This window comes from Zonotrichia leucophrys, chromosome 4, assembly GCF_028769735.1.
Source record: "Zonotrichia leucophrys gambelii isolate GWCS_2022_RI chromosome 4, RI_Zleu_2.0, whole genome shotgun sequence".
Classification (NCBI taxonomy): Eukaryota; Metazoa; Chordata; class Aves; order Passeriformes; family Passerellidae; genus Zonotrichia; species Zonotrichia leucophrys.
Window position 1 is genome coordinate 57,582,598 of NC_088173.1, and position 16,414 is coordinate 57,599,011.

Here is a 16,414-nt window from a genome sequence, read left to right on the forward strand (position 1 = left end):
TAATACTCTATACAATCAAGCAAAAATAAAATAATGGCATTCTTCTCCTTTCTAGTAGGGCATCTAGAAGTTGGGTAAGGATGAGTGCTTGTCCTTGCTAACTCTAGCAGGCCACTTCATTACTTTCTTGTAACAAGATGCACTTGTGGTGGCCCAGTGCATGGAAAGCTCTGCTCTGTAGACTGTGCCACAGCTCTCAGTGACTGCTTCTGCCGAGAAGCTACACTGACTTTTCTGTCCCAGCCAATGCTCCCCATGGACGTTACCCTCATTTCTATTACTTCTTTTGTGTGCTGCTGATGAGCAGTGCACTGATCAGAATGACCAGGTAACCACACCTGTGCTCTGGATAGCAGAACTTGCCAAAGAGAAGCAGGCATTGATCCTAATTCCAGCAGCTGCAGCAAAAGCCACACCAAAAGCTAATGTTCCACTGCAGTGTTCTCAGATGCCAGGGGTTATTCAAATTGAAGCTGACAGCACAATCTTAATCCTGCTTCCCTGTGCATCTGTATCACAATAAGGCAGGGTGTAATTACATGATCACATATATTTGCACAAATGAATTTGATACTATACAAATTTACTGCAATGTAAATGTATATGTGTGCACCTTCCTACAATCCACAGACATATCAAGGTATATTAATACTTATTTGAAATCATGCAGTTCACAATAAATCTACTGACATATTGGTTACATTCTGTTGAAAGTCATTGCTAGGAGCAGCCAAAGTTATATTTATTGTATCTGAGCCCTCTACTGCAGAATCACATCATCAGATCCTAAATAGGTCTTTTGTCTTTGTTATTATTAAAGAGAACTGATGGGGGGAAGGAAGCTTTAGAAGAAAGCATTTTGGGATTTAAGACTGGCTTTCAAAGTTTGCCAAGCGCATGCATGATGACCTTATCCATGGGATGTGGTTCCTACACAGCACTCTTGGGCTGTCAGATGGGGCTGATTCCTCAAACCCCACATGGGGGAAGGAGATCCAAGCAGCAAAACAAGCTGCTGCCAAACACTGGAGGGGCTGAGACACAGCTGTAGAGCAAGACTGCAGACCTCACAAAGACTAAAATAAGCAAAAAGGGTGGGAGATTGTGTGCTGAACAGTCTACCTTTTCCACAGCTCTATAGAAAAAAAAAAAAAAAAAAAAAAAAAAAAAAAACAAAAGAACCAGGTGTTTTAGGAAGAGGAATTGTCATCAGACCAGAGAAGAGCATTGTCACAGGAACATGACTGGTAATGAGTATATAGAAGAGATTCCTCCAGGACTTGGATGCTTTTCATAGAAATAATGGAGAACAGCAGAGGGTTATTAGGTCTGTGGTATAAATGATATCAAAAATAAAATTAAATAAACTTTTTATCCCAGGATGGCACAGATGGCATCTGGCAGGGTGCCTAATGAAGGCATTATCACAAAGGCATTCCCGCTCCATACCTAATTCACGCTCACGTTTTTGCTCAGTTAGGGAACACTTTTCTGAAGTCAGTGGCTGAATCCCCTTGCTTTAGTCCATGATGTGGAGAGGTCTCCAAGCTCACAGACTCTAAAGTCTTCATAAGAAATTAGTCAGATGGACTCCAGGAATCACTTAATGCATGCCAGCCAACAGGCAGATAGTTCACTAGACTGGGCTGGACCTAGTCTGAAATCAACCTCTGCCAAACATGAGCTGTGTGTAAGTCCAAGCCCTCAATACTGCAGCTCTGACTGCCCTGCACTGCCTGCTGATGTCAGTGTAGCATCCAGCTGCCAGCACAACAGATTATAAATTCAATCAACAAGCTGGCCTTGAGAGTACTAACAGTACAAACTCTACCTTTCTGAAGGTGGCTGGAATGTATTGTCCAGACTTTTTCTTTCTCTTTAGTCAAGAACCTTCTCCCTACCATAATACAACTTCCAAGTTGTACACAAATTCATACTACAGGCTGTGCATGTTTCACTAAGCTAAATCTAACCCTTCTCAGTATAAGATACCCTCTGTTTCATTTGCATTTTAAAACTATTAACTAATTCCATTAATTGTGCATGCATAATGTAGAAAAGAAGAATACTGAACAGAAAGTCTGGAAAGGAAAGACATTCCTTTGTTTTCCAGCTTGATATATCTTTTCTTGCTGCAAGTCCATGTTGTGGTTCAAAATCTCTTTGCCTGGAATTTTTTTCTTTTTTCTTTTTCTTTTTTTTTTTTTTTTTTTAAAGACCATGACCTGGAGCATCCCTTTGGTTTACAGAATTTGATGCACAGCCAGCCATGCATGTGCAACTGTCCCTAAGAGCCAAGCCTCAGTAAAGCTGGTGTGCCTACAATCTTGAAACAAAAATAGCTGTCAAATCAAAGCTAATTTGCCATAAAAGAAAGCACAGATCCACAGTTAGAGAATACCAAACTAGTTTGAGTTCAAAATTGCTTAAAAAATAGGGACTTGCATTTATAAAAGAGAAGTATATTTTTTAATCTCTCTAATATAATTTAATAATGAATGAATTGATTTTCCTTAATGCTGAAGATGGAGGTAGGGTTTGGGGGAAGAACAAATAGAGGTAATATCAATTCTTGAGAGGGAAAAAAGTTTTAAAGTCTGTCAGCAACTAAAAGAGGGGAAGGAAACACAACCATTTATACAGCAGACTGCTGCTATCACATGTGACACAAAAAATATGTTAGTTGAATGTTCCCTGGACCAGGGTTTCATTTTACCTTATTTTAGTGAATTAAATCATGTACTACAAAGGAATTTGGATCTGAATGAAAGGAACAAGATTGATATCAGGATGAAAAGTAATGCTGTATTAATTCAAGTTCAGACATTAAAGACAAAAATAAAACTGAATTACATAATGTTCTAATATTTCTGGACTAGATAAAATTGTATATATAAACCTTTATCACAGTCCAATGGAGTTGGGAGAAATGGATTTTCAAGAGATACAACAAAATGGTCAACATCTACTTTCAGGTAGTGGTGAAATGCATCAATGGATTTGACTCAGAAGTAGCCATTCCTGTGCACTGGTGCTTCTCTGCACATGTTCCTGTACTATATTCAAAAAGGGAAGCTAAGATTAGCCCAAGTCACAGATAAAAAGCAGATGTTTGAAGCTGAATGGTGTGCAAAAGGTAACACTGATAAGGAAGGAATAGCACTTTCTTGACCCTGGAGTCAAGGCACAAGCCTTTTTTTGCTGAAGGAACACTTACATGTGCAGTTTGTTCTGGAGCAGAGCTATGGAAGAGACAAGCCCAGACTTTGAATGTGATAGTGCCCTTCAGCAACAAAATTTTCTCAACCACTGACTGTTGATTCATATGTCTTGGCTGGGTGGCAGCAAGGGAACAGCCCTACACAGTGTCACCACAAGGGCAATGCCATGTGCTGTGGCAGCATCTCCTCAGCCACACAGAGCTTGCTTGCAATCCTTCTCTTGGCTTTCTCATACAATATAAAACCAAGACACCAACACTTTCAATGACCTGAAACAAGATCCTTCAAAGAAGAGCATATCTGGAGCAATGGACCTGCAATAGCACTTTTTCCTGCACAGGCAGGGCTGGACACCAGTGTCCTTCAGGGGCCAGGATATTCCCAGCAGTTCAGTAGAAAAGTAGTTCAAACTCTACAAAAACGGAGGAAAATTATAAATCTTAATCATTCTGTTCCAAATCCTATACATATACCTATAAACTGTCCTCTCTGATGTAAACTTTTAATAGTATCTATGTATTGAGTTCATTTGTCTTGAAAAATCCCAAGCAAATATTTCACAGAGACCACTTTCTGTGAGAATAAGGGGAGAAGAAACAAGAAATGCAAGGTACTGCTTACACTGCTATATGCACCAGAATGAACTTAAAATATTATGGTATAAAACCTATATGGATCAGAAGAGTGGAACAGCAAAATGTCAGCAACATTTTAAAGGTAATATAATTTGGAGTACAGAATTCAATATGATAAAGAATGATAGTCACTGTATAATATCTGAGCCTTCCCATACACAGCAGACTTAAAAAAAAAAATCATGACTGCATTAATTCAAGGAAACTTTCAATATGGAATTGGGAATAGTATCTCAGTGTCCAGAATCAGCTTTTGGGTCTATTTCTACTAATCATGGAGCTGCAGCTGACCCAGTTTAAATGTATTTCTATAAAGATTCTATAATTTTTGGTGATGTTGCATGTTGTGTTCTCCTAAGCCATTTAAAATATTGCACTACAGTAAATACCTAGTGCCTAAAAATAAGGTACATCATGTGGAACAGCTCTACTGCATCATAGAAATACAATGTAAAAGTCTTAATAAAATTTTATTGGTACATTAAACACAAGCATGCACATTTTGTGTAATAGAACCTACACTATACTAGGATGTGTGTTTGTGTATTTGACTATGTTCTATTTGGGCATGCATACAGGTCTGCAAGATTAAATTTGAAGGTAGAGGAGCAAATATTTTATTATCTGAACTTACAAAAGGTCATCTGCACCTACAAGTCCTGTCCTGACAGCGTGCTAAAGCCATGAAGTATTCAACACCACTAACTGCACTGGTAAGAGTAAATGCACAATACAGAATTTATAAATAATTATAAAGTCATCCCAATATGCATAACTTCCCAGAATAATTAGGAATTTTGTGCTGGACCACCTATACCTGAAGATTCAAAAAGGGAGGAAAAAATCTGGCCCATAGTTTAGTTATTCCTATGCTCTATAAAAGGAAATTTAGTTATATATAAATAAATTTTTATATAAATATACCTTCAGGCAATGCATGTGCTCAGAAGTGTTATATTTTATACCAATTGTGGATAAAACTACTATACTAATTAAATGCCTTTCTGTTTTAGAAATGAGACAACAATATGAAAATATCCTCTGCCACAAAACTTCTGTATTTTTAATGGTGTTGCTTAGGTAATTCATAAAGTGAGGTGTTTCACTTCTGAAAAATAAAGAACATGAATGTAACAAAACAAAAGGAAAAGAATGAAAAATGCAGGAAAAAAATTCTCAACTACAAAGGGAAACATGCATATTCTCATTCAGTCTTGTTTCTTACAGGAACCCTGTAACTATATTAGGGCATTTTTCTGAAAGAACATAGCATATATTAACTCAGCATTTTAAAAATCACTTGATAACATTAAAAGTTGAAGCACTAACCACTGGATATTTTCAACTTCATGGAAAAAGAAATCTAAAATACCTCTAGTACAGCAAAACTTTTCTGTCTCAATAAAAGAAAATTAATTTAATGTACTGACAACATTTGAAGCCAAACACAGTTATTCAGCAAAACAGAAAAAGTACTGAACAATTCCTCACAATTTCCATTACACAAGGCACACAAAACAGTTAAGAAATTATTTAACATGAATTTTAAAATAGTGTAAAATTAGTTAATATTTTGATGTAAAAAGCTATATTTCTATTATTTGGCATGAGATTCCATCATTTTATTACCATCACCTCCTGCAGAAAGAACTGAATGCTACATAATTTGGACCAATTGGGTAAACAAAAGCCAACCACAACAAAGGCATTATTTGTATTTAGCAGGGGAAAAGCCCATAAATCACTGTGATTCTCTCATGTTAATTTTGCCTTTACTCTTTCTCCTTCTGAATGGACCCAAGATACCTCTAATGTATCATGTCCTGTGATATTAAGATTTCTCCCAAAGAGGGCTTATCACTTAAATTGTTTATACAACAGCAGAACCAATCTGATTGACTGGAGTTTCAGAAACTGCAATTAGAGGCTCCATATAATTGCACAGTATGCACATTTGGAGTTAGTAGCCCCCATTACATGAGCAGCCCTTTTCCACGTACCACTTCACAGACATAGGGTCTCCCATGTTGATTTGTACAACATGCTTAGTAACAAGCAGAAGAAATCTGAGCTCTCCCTTTGCAAGATATCTGAAATCTTACATGATTTATTAGGATAGCTGAGAAAGAGGCTGATGAAACAGTTTTCATTATAAACTTTTCCACCTAACTGATGTTGTGTGTGTGCACACAGGCAGCACCCGCACATGTTGCACGTGGTTGGCACTTTGCAGTGAAGCCTTCTTCTGCATTTTGGAGGTATTGATAACTCTGAGGTGCAGGAACACTAAGCTAGCTAACAAGACTGCAGCTGGCAGAGGCAAAAGTCTAATTCATACCTGCTAATTGCAAATCAGGAACTAGCAGGAACTATTCCTTTAACACCTGTCAAGAATATGGAGAAAAAGAAAAATGCTCTTTCGAAGGAAATTGGTGGGAGATGCATGTGCAAAGTATTGCTTAGCCAGCAGTATTAGAAAACATTATTTCTCCTGCTTAAAATTAGAAATAGTAAGGTGTTTTTAATCACAAAAAGTTTAGCATCAAGATGAGTAAGTTGTTCCAGAACTTGTCATGATGGCTGAGGCTGAACTGACCAGGGGGCTAAAACTGGCACCAGCTCTGGGATTGGTGACTTCAGGGAAACAGAGGTGAAGGTCAGACAGCCCCCCCCCACCCAGGGAATCTCTCCAAGCACTCCCTTTTTTTTCACTTGTAAGAGTGAACCCCTCTTTTTAGTTTTTTTTTCATATATATATATATATATATATTTAATGCAATTTAAGGCCTGCATCTCTTCTGCTCATCATGGCTATGGAAACAGACCACATGCCTTTTCTTGCTATGTCCTGTTATTATGTCCCAATTTCCTCTTCCTTTTTTCCATGTCTTCTGCAGACGGATTGACACAAATTCTTCAATTTCTCTTAGTAAGTTTATTTCAAGACTTTTGCTTTGCCCTATACACTCTCCAGTCAGATCACATGTTTCTGTACAAATGATATCCAAAACATGCATTCAGTACAGAGAAAGAAAAGGCAATCCCAGTCAGTAGGAGAGATACAGCTGGTGCTTCAGAATACTGGATTCACCACAGCTCCATTGATGGGGAGAAAATACAGAACAGAACTACGCATGAAAATTAAGAATCTGTTAAAGAGACTTTCTAAGATATCTAAAAGATGAAGCTATAAGGTGAAAAAGAAAACAATTTTGGCAAAAAAAGTAAGTAGGAAAACAAAGGCAATAATTAGAAGGGACAAAATCCTGATAATTATGATGACTGTAAAAAATAAAAACAAAGATAAAAATGGGGGAAATGTTCTGTAAAAACATATTATGAAATATAAAATACTAGAATGAGATTCTGAAGTTGGCAGTGAAAAATTCATACCCATAAAAACTAGCAAAAATAAGATTTTGAAATTTATCAAAACTTTATTTTGGGAACAGAAAAGCTTTCAAACATATAAGAAGCTTTTTTTGTTCTACTTTTGGAAAGAATGTTGCTCTTGAGTGAAAAGTGCTTTCTAGTCCATTGGCAACTAAGATGGATCTTAAACAGTATCTATGAGAAGTAAAGGTTTTGAAATTAGCAGTTCTAAGGGGTTTTTTTCCCATTTCTATCTGGTATTATAAAATATTAATTAAAGAAATAAAAGAACTACTGAGGGAATTTTAAAAATCCGCTACTGCTGAGCTGGTATTTAAGGGACACTATAGAGTCAGGGAACAGCATAACATAATACACTTGCTTGATATCAATCCAGACAAAATAGTGAAAAAAATTATACAGGATTTAACTGACAAAGATTGAAGTGAAAGGGATGTAATTAATGCCAGTCAACATGGGTTTATGCAAAATAGCTCTTGTCAAACAAATCTCATTTTATTCTTTGATGAGCTTACAAAAGTTTGGGTGATAAAGATAAGTGCATGGCTGTAATACACTTAGACACCTGTAAAGCATTCAACTTTCTAATGCATTACTTATATTCTTACTAAAGTTTATTACTATACAATTTTCACAGACCATATGTAAAATTGATTGAGAAGTCTTTAAAACATCAATTTTAGAAAGTAATTGTTAATTAGAAATCATTAGCTGGAGGATGGAGGGGCTAATGTGATTCAGGCAATTGTGGACCTTTTACATCTGATTTTAATGAAATTTTTACCTATGTTCTGAAATTAAATTCAAAACTATTGCAAAGAACCTTTGAAAAAACCCAGAACTAGAATAGTGGTATATAAGGGTGAATATCAGGGAGTCACACAGAATAAGCTGTCTCACAAAGCTAGGCCAATTTACTGTGTTGTACCTGAGAGCTCAAATGATATTTAATGACTGTGATTTCTTGTGAAAAAAAAAAATAAAGGGAAAAATAAAGATGTTCCTGGAAATAAAACAATCTCTTTCTCAGGGCAAATTTAATTTTCTCTCTAAGACTTATAGGAGAGAAGCTAGATGAGAGTTTTAGAGAAACCTGGGGTGATAATGTAGCATGCTGGCCCCTCAAACCATCTTTTTGAAAATAGTTATGCACGTGGGTAATGTGTAATGAACTTTGCTGTTTGTTCCCAAAATATGCTTATAAGAAATACCCACTAGATGTAGCTTCTCATCATTAACCCTGCAAGTTTTTTTTCAATAAAGGGCTTTAAAATTACCTGCATAGCACTGGTTATAAAAACAGGAGCCAATTCACAATGAATCTGTTGCAGCTTCCTTGCTGTGTATTAATTGAATAATTTGTAGTAAAATCTGAAATACACTTATGCAATATATTCTAAAGGCACACAGAAAAACTTAGATAAGCACTTCGAAATTGATGATTTTGCAGCTTTGTCCAAAGTTCACTCTGAAACTATTGCCCAGTAAACCAACCCACCTTCCTTTCCTTTTTCCTTTCCTTTTTCCTTTCCTTTCTCCTTTCCTTTCTCCTTCCTTTCTCCTTTCCCCTCTCCTTTCCCCTTTCCTTTCCTTTCCTTTCCTTTCCTTTCCTTTCCTTTCCTTTCCTTTCCTTTCCTTTCCTTTCCTTTCCTTTCCTTTCCTTTCCTTTCCTTTCCTTTCCTTTCCTTTCCTTTCCTTTCCTTTCCTTTCCTTTCCTTTCCTTTCCTTTCCTTTCCTTTCCTTTCCTTTCCTTTCCTTTCCTTTCCTTTCCTTTCCTTTCCTTTCCTTTCCTCTTTTTTTTCTTGAAATGAAAAGAAAAAAATCAAACTGGGTTCATGAGCCAAGTAGAGAGAATGAAAAAAAAAGGCATAAAATGCAAAGCCTGGTATAGTTACCTTGTACATTCCAAACACAAACTGCAGTAGAAATTATAACAGAAAATACATATTCAATTATCAGCTACAGATTCAGAGCAAGAACAAAACTGAAATCACTATATTTTCCTAAGGATAGGGAGAGCAAAGAGATCAAATTGTTCCTTTTGAAATTTCTACTGTGTAACATTATGCAATGCCATATAAAATTGGGTGATGAAAGCCTATAAAAAGTGCCTGAAATTCTCAATATATTCTACATCTATAAGCTTAAATAAATCCATTCTGAGGACTCCATCATATCTACCACACATGAATTTTTTTTACAGCTACAAATGTAATAGCTCATGCTTTTGCTTCCTCACAGCATTATAGTTCCTCCATGGACAGAAATCATTTAGTGAACAGAAGAGAAACGTAGAGAAGCTCTAATTTTCTGTACAGTGGCAACTGCATTCATTATGTATTAGAAAATCACTTTCCCTGAAAGAGTTAACTTTCTAGCTCCTATTCTCTGCAGTGCTGCATAAACACTGCACATTATTCTTACTGAGCATGCTTCATCTTTCCTGTCTCCCCAGTCCTGGGCTGTCAATCACCTGTCAGTCCCCACCACATCAGCACAGTGCGCATCACCAGGCTGTCAGCACAGCAGCTGATGAGACTCTGCTAAGAGCTGTCAATCAAACTTGTTTCTCTTATCTGTTCGGGAAATATTTTGTCTCTGAGAAACAAAGAACCTGGGCAACAATGGATCAGAGTCTAGTATTTACTCTTTTACAGGGATAGAAGCCTCTTAACAGGAAATGAATGCTTTATCCACTACAAGGAAACAAAAATTCTGCTTCATTAGGCATATTTTCTTTCTTCGATTTTGTTTAAATCCTATTTATTTCTTGAACAATCAAATCGGGGCATAATATATTAGAGCAAATTTCTTTTTGCTCTCACTGTAGAATGAACTTCATGTGTTTACATCCTAGTTTCTGTTGACTGTAATTCAGTGCAGTGTAAGACAGGTAGCATCTCTACTTTTGGGAATCTTTCCTTGTTTTTAAGCATTGGAATGTGTGAGGTTTCTCATAGTCTCAGGATAGCCATGCTACCCTGAAGAGCCAGACAAGAGAAATGCATAATTTACACCTTTGTTAACTTAAAATATATCTTTATTTTTTGCAGCATTTTCATGAAAATCTCAACATAGAATTCAGTAACATAAGTAGGGTTCATAGATAATAGCAGACCAAAAGAATAGCTGAGGGGTATAAGCAAGTAGGAGAAAAACATATTTTCAGTGTCTGTTTGAAAGAAGATAGTATCTTCTTTCTGGAACACTGTGCCAGGGAGAAAAGATTGCAGAAGGTAAAGTTCTTGCATGTACAGAAATCAAATACTGAAGAAAGACAAAAGGAGCTGCAAAGATGGGCGCAGCAGCTATTTCTGGTCTGACACAAAATCTCTGCATGAAAAAGTTAAGCTGGGCTTTCAAGTCAAATCTATCCGAGGCAGAATATTGTTCTGCACAGATAACTAGGTCTAGGTCTAACAAACCTGGCAATCAAATTAATTAACACAGGTGGATCACTGAACTAACAAACCTCTGCTCTTCCCAGGGCATAAGTAAGTACCTTTACATGCTGTGCCATGCAGACACAGGGACATTTAGAGCTGGCTCAAGTATCAGTACATAGTGTTGCCAGACGTGAATCAAAGTAAACATAACCCAGTGACTTAAAACCCCCATTTTACCATATCTATTTTTTTCCCTACAAATGAAAGAATCTCAGAGCTGACAGTTGAAGAGAAACATTGAGAACAGCAAAGGGAAGAAAACTGCTTTTCTCAGTATAGAGAGGAGTGCTGTAAAACATGGTAACATGAATGAAACACCTAAAAAGATTTTGTTTTCTTCAGAAAGCTTCAGTTTTGGGCCACGAAAGTAAATAATCAACTTTGTTTTCTGAGACAACAAAAAGAAAAGGTGAGTTCACAACCCTTATAATTTCTTGGACAAAACTGTATATTAAAGTTAAACCAAAGAGGGAGGCAAATAAAAGTAATTTAAAAAAAAAAATCTTCTACCATTTACGCAAACACTGATTTACAGGCCTGCTCTGAACATTTGCATTGGCTGTGGAATTGGATGTTCAGGTAAGAGCAGAGGGCAGAGAGAGCCAGCTGGGAAACAGGCTATGATACCAAACTCACAGAAAGGAAAAGTCTACAGGAACCAAGAGAAAAAAGCCCCAAAGAAATTTGGGAACTGCACTCAAGATTAGTTCCCAGCAGCCTCCCGCAACATTCTCGAGGGGCTTTGAAGAAGGAACCTGGGGCAAAACAGAGTGCATCTTCATGTCTCTGATGGCTTAACACAAGTACTAAATAGCCCCTGAAAAGGAGGGAAATGGACTGGGAATTGCCATAACCCAGAGAAAAACGAGGCCCTGGACAGCAAAAAAGTTTTTGTCCTTTCCACACACGCACACATGCAATGGGTTTCTTTGAATTTGTTTGCTCCAAAAAAGAATATTTTAGTTCTCAGAAGAGGGAAAACATTGCCCAAAGGAAAAAAAATTTGTGGTGGCTACAACCAATGTCAGAGATGTAAGCAGAGCTCTCACAGGCTGAAGCAAGACAAAGACAGGCAATTTTGACCTGAATCCTAGAGCAAAGGCAAGAGGTTGGCATCTTTCATCACTTTCAACTTTATAAACAACTTCTCAAAGGATGCCTTTTTCTCCTTTCCTGGGCCTTATCTTGGTTCCCTCCATTACTGTCTGTGCCTACAAGAATGAGAACAAACAATTTGTCTTTTCTCTTTCCTCTCTGCCAGTTCCAATGTTTTTAACGCCCTCTCCCCCCTAAAGAGCACACTCTCTAGGCAAGGAGGCAGGCGTCCTGCTGGAGACAGCACAGATGAAGAAGAGGACAATTTTGTTTCACCCCTTTCAGACCCTCATGTTTGGTGCTGCAACCACGAGCCGTACTCACCTAACAGGAGCCACAGCCCCTGGTCAGCAATTCCAGCAGCTTGGAATAGAAGTTCTGGGTGCCATTGTGGTTCTTGGGCAATGCCAAGAGCACCCATAAGAGAACAGCAGAGCATGGGCATGGCTTGGGCAAGTAAAACAGAGAGCTGTAAGGGGAGCAGACTTCTCTGTTCTCAACTCCTGGATGTGGTTTTGGACACAAAGTTCCCAGCTAGGAAGAGAAAGCTACTCTGAGCATGCAACCTCCACCCTGCAGCCACCACAAGCAATGCCAAAGGTGTCCCCAGGCGGGGACTTGGACAGCACAGAGGCCTCTAGACTGCTCCCAAAGCCTTCTCAGAAGGCAATGGAAGTCTCAAACTGGAACAGCCACGATCATGCTCTTCAGAGTTTCCCTGAGTTGGAATACTGCTCATGTCAAAAAAGCATTACTAATACTGTAGTCAGTAACTACTGATTTACTATTAACTATTCACTAGTTAGGAAAAATTAACTGACAAAGGAAAGGAAATATTAATTACCAGCAAAGAGCCTTAAGTGCAGAGCTTCAATTCCAGATGTTGAGAATAAACCAATCAGTTTGTTCAGAGGCCAGAAATTAAAACCAGAGGAAAAAATTCTGTGTACTAGTCACTTTTAAAACCATGACTACAGTAAATTGATCTTTCAATCATTCTTATCAGCAACAATGCTAAGAATCCCAGTATTACCTCATGCCAAAATGTCCCAGTTACAGACAATACAAACATTATCAAGCATTTGTGACAACAGGAGTATTTTACACGTTGACAAATTCTTTCATATGCAGCACCATTTTCCAGAATCACAACTCCCTCTGATCTAACTGGACATTAATTGCTTTTTTGCTGATGTATCTGTGCCTTCTGGACTGATAACACAACTAGCAAATCTGATATCTGACAAGTTGACTCAACCTAATCAGGACAGATCAGCTGTTCCCAACGTTGCTATAGGCTGTAATTTGAGGACCTTTAGAGAGTTATCACTTGCTTTGAAAGGCAAGAAACTGTAATTCTGTCAACACTAATCCCAGAAACGTGCATTCAAAGTGGTTGTTATTTTTTCTTCAGAGGAAGGTAACACTTGTCAAATAAATACCTGAGATAACTGATAATAGGAATTAGAAGTATGTGAGTGATAGGCTGACAATCAGTCACTCTCATGAAAAAAAAGAACCTCAAAAGATTCAGAACATTAAGTAGAGAGCACAATCTGTCACCATGAAACAGGGGTCACTCTGAATGGAGTCAAACAATTGGTAATGCAGTTTTTCAATGTTTACTTCTCTCTGTTGCTTGGTGCTAAAGCTGAGTGAATTATTCACTTCAAACAATTTGTTCAATGAATTTTATCCCTTTTTGCTGCTCAGTGTGTGCAGGCAATGGATTCCAATGCCATTAGATTTATTCACTGCTTCACTTTTATTCGAGCTTTCACTTAGTGTTCAATTGAGAGTATTCTACACTTCCACTGCTGCTCAGACAGCATCCAAGGCTGGTCCTTAATGTGGGCAAGCAGCACAGATCCACACTGTTGATGGAATAACACTTATCTTCATCAGCAAAGATAGAGATTTTAATTTGTTGTTTTTCTGGTCCCTCTAATTTTGGAGGCCCTTCCAGCAATAATACTGAAATTTGCTATAAAGTTCCCTTTCTGTGAACAATTTTGCCCACAAGACTCAACACTTGAATTTTTGCAGAAGACAAATTACCAAAGAGTGCAAGAACAGCCACATTAATTTAAAAAAAATCCAACTATTATTTCCACTAGGAAATAATTTATTTTCATGTAATAAAACTCAGAGGAATTCCATAAAAAATGGATTCCCAATTCATGGAATTCTTTAACGTACCTTAATAGTCATTGACTATACACAAGTGACTTTGTCATTGCCAGGGTTGCATCTGTCTTGTATGGATAAACTGTTTTTCAAAACTCATACTGAACATTAGAACAAAAAATATACATTTCTTACTGTATCGCTTTGGTCCATCTTCCAAACAAAATGAAAGTGTTAAAGTTGCATCATCTTCAAAAAATTCAGTTGCAAAGGCATCCCACCAGAGGTTGTCACTATCCTAGGAAGCAACAGATCATTCACTTAACAGGAGGTAAAATGAAAATATGTTCATCTGTTGTAAAAGAAATTCAGCAGGATCACACCTACTTTGGCTTCTTCACCTATGGTTTTGGGGTACAGATGTCTATATGACATTTCAAACTAATTTTTCCTAGATAAAATTCTAATTTAGGAAAAAAACTGAAGTGTTTAACTTACTGTATAATAAATTTTAATTTTATCCAGCATACTAAATATGTAAAAACTTTCTTTTCCATAACATTTTTTCCTCCAAATGTTAGATATAGTTTTATACATCGGTTGCAAATAAAGTAACTATGAGTTTTCCCTCCTTTTCTGGGCAGTGAGTCTCAAATGCTTGGTCCTGGTAATGAAAAATCCCTTCATACTTAATTCTATAATGTTACATAACCTCATCATCAGCACAAGATGACAAGAAAGTTATTTAGAAACGAAATATAATGGCCATTCTACTCCAATGCATTTAATATAAATACAGTACTTCAGGTTGATTAAATACCAGCTAGTTACTTAAATGTAATTGTTGTGAGAAATCTTTACTTTTAAGTGTGATACAAAAAGTGAAAAAAAGAAGTTAAGATGACTTGTGCATACTTAGACTCACAGTAATAAACATAGCTGGGACAGGGCAATTATTAAAATAGTGAACAATGTAAAACACATACTAACCCTGCATTACAGGAGATTTCTTGACTTTATCAATTGAACCAGGCATTTTCAGACTGGGATGATCAACAACAGGCACCCAAACTTCAATGTCTAGCACCTGAGCATGTTGTCCAGCTTGCAAGGGTTTTACACAAGTTGGGCAACACAAAACCCATCAACTGTTTCATTTGAAAGCTATGGATATATTTAATAGCTGGATTCGAAATTTTTGGTTCAGTCTCTTCTTCTCCTTTGAGGCCCCAAGACTTGTAGCACACGAGGTCAGTGCTGCACTCCTCAGAGCCACTCAATCCCACTCACAGCACCTTCCCTTCCAGTGAGCAAGGCCAGGTTCACTGAGCAGTGAGGTCTGAGCGCCTCTTAACACCTGAGCAATTTAGATTTAAGCCAGATATGAAGCAAACAAATGTTTGCTTCACAGGAAAAGATCCTGAGATGAAATGCCAATTTAAAAGAAAATATGCACCTATCATATTCATTATGTACACATGCAGAGCAATCTGGGGATTTTAGTTCTTCTGCTGTATTTCCTGATGATGTTACTTTTGGATTTCACTCCAAAATGTTAAGCAAGGTATATATTCCTCTCAATTTCACTTTGATTTTTTGTCAAGCATCCAATGGAGAAATGGTAAGGACAGGTTTTAACAATCTGGTTCCTTCCAGAGACCCTAGAGAGACTTCTTGTCTGAGTCAGAGCCTGTAATACACTTTCCCTGCCAAGGCTCATCCAGCCTGGCAGTGACAGGATCATACAGCCCTGCCATTCAGTCACACAAAGAGGTATCAAAGCTGTCCCCACATCTCAGAAATCTGCTGTCACAGAGAGCTGTTGTTCTTTCCTGGTGTAAACCTGATGAGTGTTCCCATGTGCAAACGCTGCTGGGTTAAGTAGCCAAGCAGCCACAACAGTGAGCATGAAACACAGTGGTAAGCATGAAACACACAGTGGTCAGCATGAAACACTCACAGGTGTCCAACACACCCCTGCACAGGGCCCTGCACTCAGCACAGCCTGGGGGCTGCATTGCAAGCCCATACAAGGGTGTGTTGTCCAATTGTAGCTGTGAGCTCCCACTCTGCCATTTGGCTAAAGAGAGGCTGCAGTACCATTGAACCTTTTGGACATACTTGTCATAGGGAAGGAAGAGTGGAGAGAAGGATTTCAGCAATGCCACACACCACATTTGCAGCTCTTGTCAATGCAGTAGTTGGGTATCACTGGAGCTACTCTTGTAACATCCAATGACATGGGAACAAAAAGGAGAGCATGGCATAGCCAGGACTTGAATGCATGTGGGAAAGATAGAGAAGAGCAGGGCAAGTGCAGGGCCTCACCTCAAACCCACACAGATCTGCACTCATGCGGGCTCCCAAGAAGTCTTGAAAGCAAGAAGAATGTGGATTCCCTCCCTGGTTAGATGAAATATCCAGACTTTCTCATAGTTTGAACACAGTCCAAAGTCTTTATATTAAGCTTTTGCATATTTTAGGTGAGGAAGAAAGA

General features: G+C 37.9%; 1 protein-coding gene across 15 annotated transcripts in view; it reads right to left on the bottom strand.

The window, feature by feature from the left end:
* LDB2 (LIM domain binding 2) overlaps positions 1-16,414 on the bottom strand; it is a 218,129-nt gene that overhangs the window by 126,648 nt on the left and 75,067 nt on the right. For all 15 annotated transcript variants that reach the window (XM_064711837.1, XM_064711836.1, XM_064711828.1 and 12 more), the window contains one exon: positions 14,113-14,215. In XM_064711837.1, coding sequence (XP_064567907.1) covers positions 14,113-14,215 — 103 coding nt within the window. The remainder of the gene's footprint in view (positions 1-14,112; positions 14,216-16,414) is intronic.